Source organism: Elgaria multicarinata, chromosome 23 (assembly GCF_023053635.1).
Source record: "Elgaria multicarinata webbii isolate HBS135686 ecotype San Diego chromosome 23, rElgMul1.1.pri, whole genome shotgun sequence".
NCBI classification, from domain to species: Eukaryota; Metazoa; Chordata; class Lepidosauria; order Squamata; family Anguidae; genus Elgaria; species Elgaria multicarinata.
Genome location: NC_086193.1, coordinates 11,351,173 through 11,363,092, shown reverse-complemented (window position 1 = coordinate 11,363,092; position 11,920 = coordinate 11,351,173). Strand labels below are relative to the sequence as shown.

The window sequence follows — 11,920 nt, the reverse complement described above, 5'->3', positions numbered from 1 at the left end:
CAGGTTCGAGTCCCCACTCAGCCGTGGAAGCTCACTGGGTGACTTTGGGCCAGCCACCAATTCTCAGCCCGACCTACCTCACAGGGTTGTTGTTGTGAGGATAAAAGGCAGAGGAGGAGAATTATGTGCGCCGCCTTGGTTTCCTTAAGGAGGAAAAATGGTGGGATAGAAACGTAACAATAAATACAAATAAATAAAAAGCCGGCGCGGCCGGTCACTACGCCTTAGGAGAAGCATTTCAACCCATGGGCCTGGGTTCGAGACCCCCTTGTTCCAGATCAGTTGCCCATTCCAAACTTATATATTGCCTACTGAATTACGCATTGGGAGAGATTTAATCCTGAACATCTGGGGAGCAATGCCCCCCTTTTCCTGGTGTTTTTGCTGCTTTCATCAGAACATGAGAAGATCCCAAATGCTGGACCAGACCAAGGGTCCATCTAGTCCAGCACTCTGTTCACACAGGGGCCAACGAACTGTTGACCAGGGACCCACAAAGCAGGACATGAATGCAACAGCACCCTCCCGTCCATGTTCCCCAGCAACTGGTGTATTCAGGCTTACCGCCTCTGATACTGGAGGGAGCACAGAGCCATCAGGGCTCGTAGCCATTCATAGCCTTCTCCTCCTCCTCCAGGAATCAATCCCCCCCTTTTCAAGCCATCCAAATGGGTGGCCATCACTGCACCTTGTGGTAGTGAGTTCCGTAATTTAACTACACGCTGTGTGAAGAAGCCCTTCCTCTTATTTGCCCTGGATCTGTGTACCACTGTATCAGTTTCGTTTCTCCAGCCTCGGTCATTGACTTTTTCTCTGGAGTCATGAGAGTTCTCGGAAAGGGGGGGGTGGAGGTGTCAGCGAGGGCCCCCGGGGATGTCTTTAAAAAGCCAGGCAGCCGGAGCAAAGTTTCAGTTCGGGGAAAGTGGTACGTCGGCAAAAGACCCTGTCCGAATTCGGTTTCTCCTATGATGGGCGATCAGTTTTCATACATGCGGCTGCCCACATGTACGGAAGATGCCAAGGACAAAAACATCTGGAGCAGATGCAAACTATGGGGAAAGACGCACCGTTGGTGCGTCGTTGCGCTCCTATGCATTGTTTTGATCGCGGTTATCTGTGTGCTCAAGCCCCGGGCGGACGACACGCTGGGAGGAAGCCAAATGGAGCTACGCAAACAAATCTCTCAGCAACAGGCTGAGCTCGTCTCCCTCCGAAAGAATGGGTCCATGATGGAAGAGGCCCAGGCGAAAGCGGAGGAGGACATGCAGGGCTTGGAGGTCCAACTGGCGACCACCAGCCAGAACCTCAGAAAGGCCCAGGGGCAGAAGAACACCTGCCAGGCACAGCTGGTAAATATCTTTATCTATCTATCTATCTATCTGTTGATAATATTTTATGGCGTAGCGGTTCGAGTGTTGCGCTGGAACTGGGGAGGCCCGGGTTCAAGTACCCGCTCGGTCGTGAAGCTTGCTGGGTGGCTTTGGACCAGGCCTTGACGCTCTGCCTAAGCTACCTCGCAGGGTTGTTGTTGTGAGGAGAAAACAAAGAGGAGGAGGAGGGGATGAGCCACCCTTGCAAGAGGGGAAAAGGCGGGATAGAAACGTAATCTGAAGGAATGAACAAACAAATAAATAGATAAATCTGCCTTCTCCGTCCCGGTGTCTGCCCAATGTGTCGGACTGCAGCTCCCATCATCCTCAACTCCCATCGTCCTGGAGAGCACCAGGACAGGAGAGGCTGTAAGCGAGGTGGAGACAGTTAGGAGTCTTGTTTGTATTTTATTTATTGGTTTTTTTAATCGATTGTTTGATTTCTATACCGCCCAATAGCTGAAGCTCTCTGGGCATTTTACAACGTTGTTGTCATCTTCTCAAAGTGGTGAAATAGTCCGCCCATGCTCAGAGGCTGTCTTGCTCGGGACGCCAGAGGGTGGGAACAGAAAGCAGGACAGCAATGGAGCTGTGATGCCGTGTCTGTTTCTGGCTTTGCACAAGGAGGGGAGGGTCATTCTCTTTCAACCCTTTCACAGAAGTTCCCGGTGGGGGGGACGTCATCCAGTAGTGGGTGGAGCCAAAGGCAAAATCTAGTTGGCCACTAGGGGGAGGTTGTTGTTGAATTCAACGGGCCATTTTTGGTTCTATTTTGCCAAGGGATTCTTATGCCTTCAGGTCCACCTCCTTGGCAAGCATTCCCAGAAAGCCAGAGTAGCTGGCTCTGGAGCCCACAGGTATTCTTGGACTACGCCCATAATCTCCAGCCACCAGGGCCCATGGATGGGGATGATGGGAATTGAGTCAAAGAACACCTGGACGGCCCTGGCTCTCCAAAGCTGTGGTCGAACATCAACGGTGCGGTCCTGCCTGATGTACCTTCTCTCTCTCTTTCTCCCTTTCGCTCAACTCCAAGGAGAAAGCGGAGAAGGGAAGTCTTGGCCTTCAGGCAGAACTGAAGACGGCCAACCGCACCCTGGCGGATGCCAAACAGCGTTTGGAGATGATCAAAACAGACAGAGACGGGCTGCAAACCCAACTGGCGTCGGCCAACCAGAACCTCCAAAAGACCCAACAGCAGAGAGAGGGTTGCCAGACTCAGCTGGTAAAAAAAAATATCGTAATCATATATATATTTTTAAAGGGTAGTATCCAATAGTTCCTTTAACCCAAGTCCCATCCATTTCAATGAGTCTCCTCTAAGTAGGCCTAACGTTGGATAGAACCCATTGACGTTAGAATTGGTATCTCCAACCAGACGCCGGTGGACAACCCGTTTAGCATCCACCAGCTTCCTGCCCCGGCTGACTTTAATTTTATTTCTAAAGATCTTTTAAATTATTGTTTTTTAAGAAAACTGGGAGAAGCCAGTATGCCATGACAGGAAGTCCCACCCCTCCGGCGCCATCTTGATTTGGCTTCCAAAGAGGGGCGTTGATGGTTTGCAGCTCCGAACCTCCCTGGCTGCTTCGGACTTTGATTCCTGGGCCCATGACTTTTCTTTTAGTCTCTCCCGTTTGGGTGTTTTGTGACTGGCCACACCCAGTATGGCAGCCATTTTGTGAGAGCGCCCATGACACTCTCCTAACCATCCAAACATGCCCACTGACCTAAAGCCAAAACCAAACACCTGCCTTCGAATAAAGCAGAATAAACATCTCCTTTGCTGTTTAGCTAAAATATGCCAGTGTTTTGGGCACCATGGGTCCACCCCTTTGCCTTTAGCTCCACCCACCCACCTCCTTCTTCAAGCGAATGCGGCTGATTTGCTCATGCCAAGACATCCCAAAATGCTTTGCATGATAACAAGGAGCTATACATTGTTGTGGAGAAAATTCATTCCCCTCCCCCAGTTACAAGATGGGGGATACTTGGCTTAGCAATACTACAAACAAGAAGGATCTTGGAATTGTTGTAGATCGCAAGCAGAATAGGAGCCAACAGTGCCATATGGCTGCAAGAAAGGCAAATGCTATTTGGGGCTGCATTCATAGAAGTGTAGCTTCCAAATCGCGTGAGGTCCTGGTTCCTCTCCTTTCGGCCCTGGTTAGGCCTCATCTAGAGTATTGAACAACTATTAGGTGGATTCACAGTTGGCTACAGAATCGGACTCAAAGAGTACTTATCAATGGAACCTTCTCAAACTGGGGAGAGGCAACGAGTGGGGTACCGCAGGGCTCAGTCCTGGGCCCAGTGCTCTTCAACATTTTTATTAATGATTTGGACGAGGAGGTGCAGGGAACGCTGATCATATTTGCAGATGACACCAAATTGGGTGGGATAGCTAATACCCTGGAAGACAGAAACAAACTTCAAATTGATCTTGATAGGCTGGAGTGCTGGGCTGAAAACAACAGGATGAAATTTAATAGGGATAAATGCCAAGTTCTACATTTAGGGAATAGAAACCAAATGCACAGTTACAAGATGGGGGACACTTGGCTCAGCAATACTACAAACGAGAAGGATCTTGGAATTGTTGTAGATCGCAAGCTGAATATGAGCCAACAGTGCGATATGGCTGCAAGGAAGGCAAATGCTATTTGGGGCTGCATGAATAGAAGTATAGCTTCCAAATCACGTGAGGTCCTGGTTCCTCTCTATTCGGCCCTGGTTAGGCCTCATCTAGAGTATTGCGTCCAGTTCTGGGCTCCACAATTCAAGAAGGATGCAGACAAGCTGGAGCGTGTTCAGAGGAGGGCAACCAGGATGCTCAGGGGTCTGGAAACAAAGCCCTATGAAGAGAGACTGAAAGAACTGGGCATGTCTAGCCTGGAGAAGAGAAGATTGAGGGGAGACATGATAGCACTCTTCAAATACTTGAAAGGTTGTCACACAGAGGAGGGCCAGGATCTCTTCACGATTCTCCCAGAGTGCAGGTCACAGAATAATGGGATCAAGTGTCAGGAAGCCAGATTCCAGCTGGACATCAGGAAAAATGTCCTGATGGTTAGAGCAGTACGACAATGGAACCAGTGACCTAGGGAGGTTGTGGGCTATCCCACATGAGAGGCCTTCAAGAGGCAGCTGGACAACCATCTGTCAGGTATCATAGATTCATAGAATAGTAGAGTTGGAAGGGGCCTAAAAGGCCTTCAAAAGGCAGCTAGACAACCATCTGTCAAGTATGCTTTAGGATGGATTCCTGCATTGAGCCGGGGGTTGGACTCGATGGCCTTGTAGGCCCCTTCCAACTCTACTATCCTATGATTCTATAGCAAGGGAGCATCAGTAGCCGTGATACAAGATAAAGGGATACATTTCCCATGCATGCTCTGAGAACATAAAGACCGGAACGGTCTGTACAGGAGACGGGGGCCTCTCAGATGCCTTGCAGTACATCTCTTGTTTCTGTTTTCCTCTCTCCCGCTAGCATACCGTGGAAGGAAAAACCACCTCCCTGGAGGCCCAAGTCGAAACACAGCAGACGGAAATGCAGACGCTTCAAGGTGAGCAACAGTGGAGCTGGCTGTCATGGGGCGTAGCAGTCGATGTTGCAGACAATAGAACCAGGAGGCAAAACTATAGGGAACACAAGAGGAGTCCAAACTGGCCGGCCGGCCGTAAGGGCGTGTGGTCACAAGCATGCGCAGCACATTTCATTAGGGTGTGCCTGGAAAAACCTGGCACATCCCTCATGCATGCCTATGTGTGCGGTCGAGGGATGTTGTAGAGAACAGAACAAGAAGACAAAATGACAGGAAACGCAAGAAGAGCCCAAATGGGTCCATCTAGTCCAACGTCCTGCTTTCTGATAGAGTCCAACCGTGGGTCTCAATCGGAACCCCACACGCTGGACCCAGAACGACAAGTCCCCCTCCCACACACAACCGGGGCACTGCCTCTGGATATGGGAACGCCGCTCTTCGCTGTCCTTGCTAGAATTTGTCAGAAGGAGAATTGCGCAGCATTGGTACACCAGAGCTGTGGCACATCTTTCGGGAGAAGGGGCTGAGATCCATTTCGGAGCAGCTCTCGGGGACCACTTTCCAGTGGTGGGTGGGAGGCAAAGGGGGCACGGCCAAAATGCCAGCAGGTTTCAGTTTAAAGCTCTTACTGCCACTGACTGAGGGTTCGGAGAGGAATTTCAAACTTTTAGAGCCGGGGTGGGGGTGGGGGAACCCTTGGAGAAGCTGAGGAACCACCAAACGCGGCCTTCTGAGCTTGAAACGGAAACAGATACTCTGGATGGAAACCCTTTCTGCTCTTTTGTGCAGACGTCTGCAGACTCAAGAGCACGAAAGCGTTCCAGGATAGGGTCAAGAACAGAACAAATGGGGAAAGAGACTCCGCGTGTTTGTGGCAGAGGTGGCCGTGGCGGAGGCAACAGTGGGTCGCCCTAAGTTGCAAGCGGAGCGAGACGGTGGCAGCAGAGGGAGAGCAGAAGGGAGAGCAGAAGGAGGGCGCCGTGCAGTGAAATGCTTCCTGGGAAATCGGACGGGGGGCTTGACCTCCTTGTCTTTCTTTTTTAAAGAGCGAAATCAACAGCTTCAGCAACAGATTTCCAGCCAAGCAAGTGAGCTGGAGGAGGCCCAGAGCAAGGTGCAGAGTGAGAGGTAAAAGCGACGGGATAAAAGTGGATGTGTGCAGAGTTGCCCACATAGCACAGCTTTCACCATCACCTCCTCCTCCTCCTCCTCTTTTTCTAGCTTTCTTTCTTCTGTCCTTCATCTATATTTTCTTCTTCTCTTCTTTTTTTGTTCTTCTGGCTCTTTGTGCGCTCCTCCTCCTCCTTCTCCTCCTCCTCCTCCTCTCTTTCTTCTTCTCCTGTTGTTCTTCACCTTGTTCTTCTATCTTTATCTTTCTATTTATCTATCTTCTATCTTTCTTCATTTATTTTTCTTCTTTATCTATCTATCTATCTATCTATCTATCTATCTATATTTTCTTCTCCTCCTCCTCTTCTTTTTTGTTCTTCTATCTCTTTTTCTCCTCCTCCTTCTATCTTTCTTCTTCTCTTGTTCTTCTTCACCTTGTTCTTCTATCTTTATCTATCTTCTACTTCTATCTTTCTTCATCATCTTCTATCTTTCTTCTTCTTCTATCCTCCTCCTTTTATCTTCCTTGTTTCTTCTTCTTCTCCTCCTCCTCCCCCTCTTCTTCTCCTCCTCCTCCTCCTCTTTCTTTCTTTCTTTCTTTCTTTCTTTCTTTCTTCTTTCTTCTATCCTCCTCCTTCTTCAATCTTTCCTCTTCTATCTTCTTTTCCCCTTCTTTGTCGTCTTGTTCTTCTTCAATCTTTCTTCTTTCTTCTTCTCTTCTTCTCCACTATCTACATCTTATATCTTCTTCTACAGCTTGTCTGAACTGAAATCCATCTAAATTAGTGCCCACCACCACATCTCTCAGCAGTGAATATGAAATATAAACAGCTGTGTGTTTGTTGCAGGGAATAGAGGCTTAAGGGAATCTGATCACCCACGTTGCAACGTATACTCCGTAATTACCCTGTTATTTATCTCCTCAGAGAGAAGTACGAAAGACAAATCGAGACGCTGCAGGATCAGATCCATTTCCTTCATGAGCAGAGGCAACAGCAGCGTTCCAGCGGCGGCATCCTTCATGGTTTCTGCACAGTCCTCTTCCTGCTTGTTCCGGCCAGGCTCCTCCTCCAATAGCCCCGTGAACTTTGATGCCATCTAGTGGACGACAAGGAGAACTTTCTTTTGCCGTTGTTCTGGGGTGACATCCAGCCTCATCTGCATAGCCCCGCCTCCTCACCAGCACCATGGTTTGGCCATTCCTAGCTAGGAACCGTGCTAATCATTCCAGGTGAATCAGATGCGGCTGCAGCGAAGAGTCCCAGTATAAAATACGGAAATTGCCATAAGGTGAAAAGGTGCCGCTCTCCTCCTAGTGGGACCCTCTACTTCCTTTCCCACCCTATGAAATAAATCCCTTGTTCGTTTGATAACTCTGTACCCCGGTGAATGTCCAACGGGGACAAAACATTTTGCTTTTTCATGTATTGCCTGGATTCTTCGATTCTAATTCTTTGGGAGCAACGTGCTATTTCACGTATTGGGTGCAGTTGGTCCCAGGTTCTGCCTCCGCACCTGCACTTTAAGGGGTGGGGCAGGGAAGGATCCTGTAGAATGTAAAATAAAATAAAGACTTTTCTCTACTTGAGATCCAGCAGAGGTAGAAATTGGGCTGGCTCAGTAGCTGCATTTGTAGCAGGGGTTCCATCTCAGAGCCTAGGCCAGTCCACTTGCACTACAGTTCCCATCATCCCCAGACAACATGACCGTTGGAGCTCTGCTCCTACGCATCTGGAGGGTGTCCGGCTTGGACAGCCTCGTCTTGGCTCTGCTTGACACCTTTCCCACACAGCTGTGGACAGAACCTTCTGTTCCTGAGCTGGGAGGTTGCCGGATGAAATCTCTTCTTTCAGGTATTTTCAAATGAGAAAGAGTCCTTTAAAAGAAGGGACCACCCTGTGAGCGTTTTAAACGACTCGTCCTTGCTTGGAAACATCCCAAAGGTGCAGGAAATGTTGGAGATTCTCCTATCTGGCTATAGCCACTAGGTGACATCACCACCTCAGACCTTTCGTGAAGACACTTGATAATGCAAGAGGCCAAACACAGACCCAATTGTGCATCATCAGGGATAGCTTGGGGGACGCTTGGCTTCAGTGGTCCCCCTCCCTAACTGGGACTACCCTTTGGGCCCAATCCACCCAACAGGAGAGGGTCAGGCAAGCAGAACTTTGGTTTGGGCCTACTGTGACACCGAAGGCTGCTCCAGGAGTTGGCGTTGTTGGGCCCGCTCCTGGTCTGCGGGCTGAGCGTAAGAAGCAAATATATTTCATGGCCCATCCTGTGTACAAGCTGCAGGGAGTCGTTTTTCCTGGGCTAGCGTCAGGCGAGCGTCCCAGCCCGGTTGGAGCCATGGGGGATTTTTGAAAGCGCATGTCATGGGCGCTCTCACAAAATGGCAGCTGTGTGTGGGGGGGGGTTGCCTGTTCCTAAAATGGCTGCTACGGTGAGTGCAGCTGGTCACGAAGCACTCATCGCTGAGAGACGCAGCCGCCGAAGACCCTGAGCGCAAAGCAAAAGGTGGGCTCTGAGCTCCCGAAGGCAAAATCAGTTTTGGGACGCCCAATCAAGATGGCGCTTGAGAGCAGCGCTCCCATGCAACGTAAAAAGATCTTAAGAGATAAAATAAAAAGCAGAAGGCGCCGCACCGGTCCTCATGGGAGAAGCCAGGAGACCACTCAGAGAAGAGCCTTTGGTGTGGTGGCCCCTTTTTTTGGGGAACGCCCTGGAGGTCGAGCGGACACCCACACTCCACTGGATCCCACGCCTCCTGAATACAGCTCTTTTCCAGGAATCCTCGCTCAACGGGAACAGCCATGGGGTTTTTTTTGTACTTCTGCGTTAAAATGAACAATTTTACGGTGCTGTTTTCAGCGTTTTTAGCTTTTTATTATTCACATTCACCGCTCTGGAATCTATTTTAGATACGGAGCGGCATATAAATATTGTAAATATATAATAAATAAATACATGCTATGGGGATTTTGCAGTTCTAAATAAACTGTCTTGAACTATTATTACAACTGGTCTTGTGCTGTGTTTGAACCACAAGGGAAATGATTTCAACCAGTCTGGAAGAGGCGACCAGCTATAATGACCGGTCGCCCGTTTCTGTTGATATCATAGAATCATAGAACAGCAGAGTTGGAAGGGGCCTATAAGGCCATCCAGTCCAACCCCCCTCCCAGTGCAGGAAGAGGAAATACGGGTGCGAGTTGGCAGCTTTGAATGTTGCCGTTGGCCTCTTTCCCCTCCAGCTGACTCAAATCCAGATTTCAAATTGAGTTGAGGACAGAGATTCCGGTCCATTTCCGGAGTTCTGATGAAAACGTGGCGAAATAATAATAATAATGAATTTATTTCTTACCCGCCTCTCCATCCTGATCGAGGCGGGGAACAATAAAATACATAAAATACTGATTTAATACTGATTACTGCAATGAGCTCTACGTGGGGCTGCCCTTGAAGCCGCTCCGGAAGCTGGAGATAGTGCAGAACGGCTGTCGTCTGGAGCTGCCCCTTTCCAGCATGTAACTCCTCTGTTTTGGGAACTGCACTGGCCGCCTATTCGCTACCGGGCCAGGTTGAAGGTTCTTGTACTTGTGTACAAAGCCCTAAACAACTTGGGACCAGGACACCTGTGAGAGCGAGCGCCTTCTCCCCTACCAACCTGCCTCTGAGGGCCTCTGAGGGCCTGCTCCTGGTGGTCCCACATAGATCCATCCTCCAATTGGAGTCCACCAGGGGAAGAGCCTTCGGCATGGTGGCCCCCCTCCTCTGGAACTCCCTGCCACTGGACGTCAGGCAGGCGCCAACTTTGTATTCCTTCCCGCGCCTCCTGAAAACGTCCTTATTCCAGGAAGCCATGACCAGCCACGGTTCATTGAACATTTTGCTTCTTTTAACAATCTATTTCAAAGTGTTTTATTCTGTTTTTATTTTATTTTATCTTGTACACCGCTCCAAAATTTTCAATGGGGGAGCGGTATATAAATATTGTAAATAAATAAATAAAATAAAATAAAAACATAGTATACGTTGTTAAAACTTCCTAAAAATATATAATCCTAAAAGCGTATAATAAAGGTGAGGGAAGAGGGGGGGATACTGGTGGTGGGGCTGATAGATGGGTTAGAGACAAGAAGAAATGAGCCCCATTTATTGCGGAAAGATGTGGTGCAAATTTAAGAACGTAAGAAGAGCCCTCCTGGATGAGAACCAGTGTGGTGTGTAGTGGCTAGAGTGTCAGACTGGGAGTCAGGAGATCCGGGTTCAAGTCCCCACTCGGCCATGGAAACCCTCTGGGTGACTTTGGGCGAGTCACAGACTCTCAGCCCAACCCACCTCACAGGGTTGTTGTTGTGAGGATAACATGGAGAAGAGGAGGAGGATTATGTACACCACCTTCGGTTCCTTGCAGGGGGGAAAAGCGGGATATAAATGCAATAATAAATAAGACCGAGGGTCCATCTATTCCAGCATTCTGTTCACACAGGGGCCGACCAGAGAAAGCCACAAGCAAGAGATGGTGCAACAGCACCCTCCCGCCCATGTTCCCCAGCAACTGGTGCACACAGGTTTACTGCCTCTGATACTGGAGGTGGCACACAGCCATCCCGCCCTGCCCCGCGTCGATCCGCCTATGGTCCACTCTGCTCCACCGCGGAGCTCCGGATCCGAATTGGAGCTCCGCAGCGGCACCAGGTAAGGCCCCCCTACCCCCTCACAACTTACCTGGCTCCGTCATAGTCCAGTGGCAGCTTCAACTGAGGCCGAGGACTCAAACAGGTAGACCAGGCTGCAGCCGCCACAGCACCAGGTAAGCCCCCACTTACTTTTTTTTCCGAAGCTTCAGATCAAGGTGAAGGATCCGCTTTGTCTCAATCCGCTTCATCTCGCTCCACAGCTCCCCTGACCTGATCCATCTCCGCCTTTGTCGGAGGCGAATCAGGCTGCCTTGCTATCGCTTCTCCGATCCGAAGCGAAGCGCCTTCTCCTAGGCGTGGAGCTTCCCATGGACTTTGCTGCCACCTTGTGGCAGCCATGGAGAACATTCCTTTCCTGGTGTTCTCTGCTGGTGTCTTTTTCTTTTTTAAGTGTTTGCAACTTTGCCCTCCCCCCCCCCCAAAAAAACCCACGGTGATTGGAGAACTCTTGCTAAAATACACCACAGGATTCAAAGATTGACCTGTCCATCACCCAACGCCTCCCCTCCCTCCTCTGTCTCTCCCCTCTCAGCAGCCTTTAGAGAAACGAAACCAGAAGATGCTAATTCTGGGGAAGCGCACGCTGGCTTTCCGAAGCTGGATTGCGAAAGGAGCCACGTGGATGGTTCAGCTGCAGTTCTGGTCACACTGGAAGGAGGGAGACCGCTTCGCCTTGGGGAAACACCAGGGATTGTCCAAATGGTCTGATTTGATTCTGCTCAATCCAATGCACATCCCAGCTGTCCCCGGAGGGACTGTCCCCGGAGGGACAGTTGAAAGAGGTGGGTGCGTTTTGCCTGGAGAAGAGGGGATGGAGGTGAGGGTGGTCTTCAAACATCTGGAGCAGAATTTGTTCTCTGTTGCTCAGGGCTAGAACTGAAGGGTGCAAATCGCAGGGAAGCAGGTTTTGCCTGGACGTTAGGAGGAATCACGTGAAGCCAAGAGCTGTTCAGCAAGGGGGGGAGAAGAGACCACTTGGGGGGGGGTTCCTGTGCTCCCCTTTGCTGGAGCTGCTTAAGCAGAGGCAAAACCACAACACCGGCCTCCTGGCCAAGTTCTCCAGAGACCTTTGTTCCATCACCTGCTCATGGATTCCTTTTTTGTATGAGAATGTTGTTCCTTTGCACGCGCACTTTTGCGCTAGTTGCACCAATGAAACCTGGCCCAGCTGCGCAGTTGTGCAAAC

The 11,920-nt window shown here is 49.9% G+C and overlaps 1 protein-coding gene across 1 annotated transcript; it reads left to right on the top strand.

The window, feature by feature from the left end:
• Window positions 1-878: 878 nt before the first annotated feature.
• Window positions 879-9,045, top strand: LOC134413024 (differentially expressed in FDCP 6 homolog). Its single transcript, XM_063147056.1, has 5 exons — window positions 879-1,349; window positions 2,407-2,595; window positions 4,864-4,939; window positions 5,965-6,046; window positions 6,955-9,045. The coding sequence occupies exons 1-5, from the start codon at window positions 966-968 to the stop codon at window positions 7,103-7,105; spliced, it is 882 nt and encodes a 293-aa protein (XP_063003126.1). The 5' UTR covers window positions 879-965; the 3' UTR covers window positions 7,106-9,045.
• The last annotated feature ends 2,875 nt before the right edge of the window (window positions 9,046-11,920 follow it).

Excerpts from the sequence above, each read along its gene's own strand:
- LOC134413024 (XM_063147056.1), top strand. The coding sequence starts at position 966 with ATGATGGGCGATCAGTTTTCATACATGCGGCTGCCCACATGTACGGAA. Across the intron at positions 1,350-2,406 it reads ACACCTGCCAGGCACAGCTG|GAGAAAGCGGAGAAGGGAAG; the intron begins GTAAATATCTTT and ends CTCAACTCCAAG. Across the intron at positions 4,940-5,964 it reads GGAAATGCAGACGCTTCAAG|AGCGAAATCAACAGCTTCAG; the intron begins GTGAGCAACAGT and ends TCTTTTTTAAAG.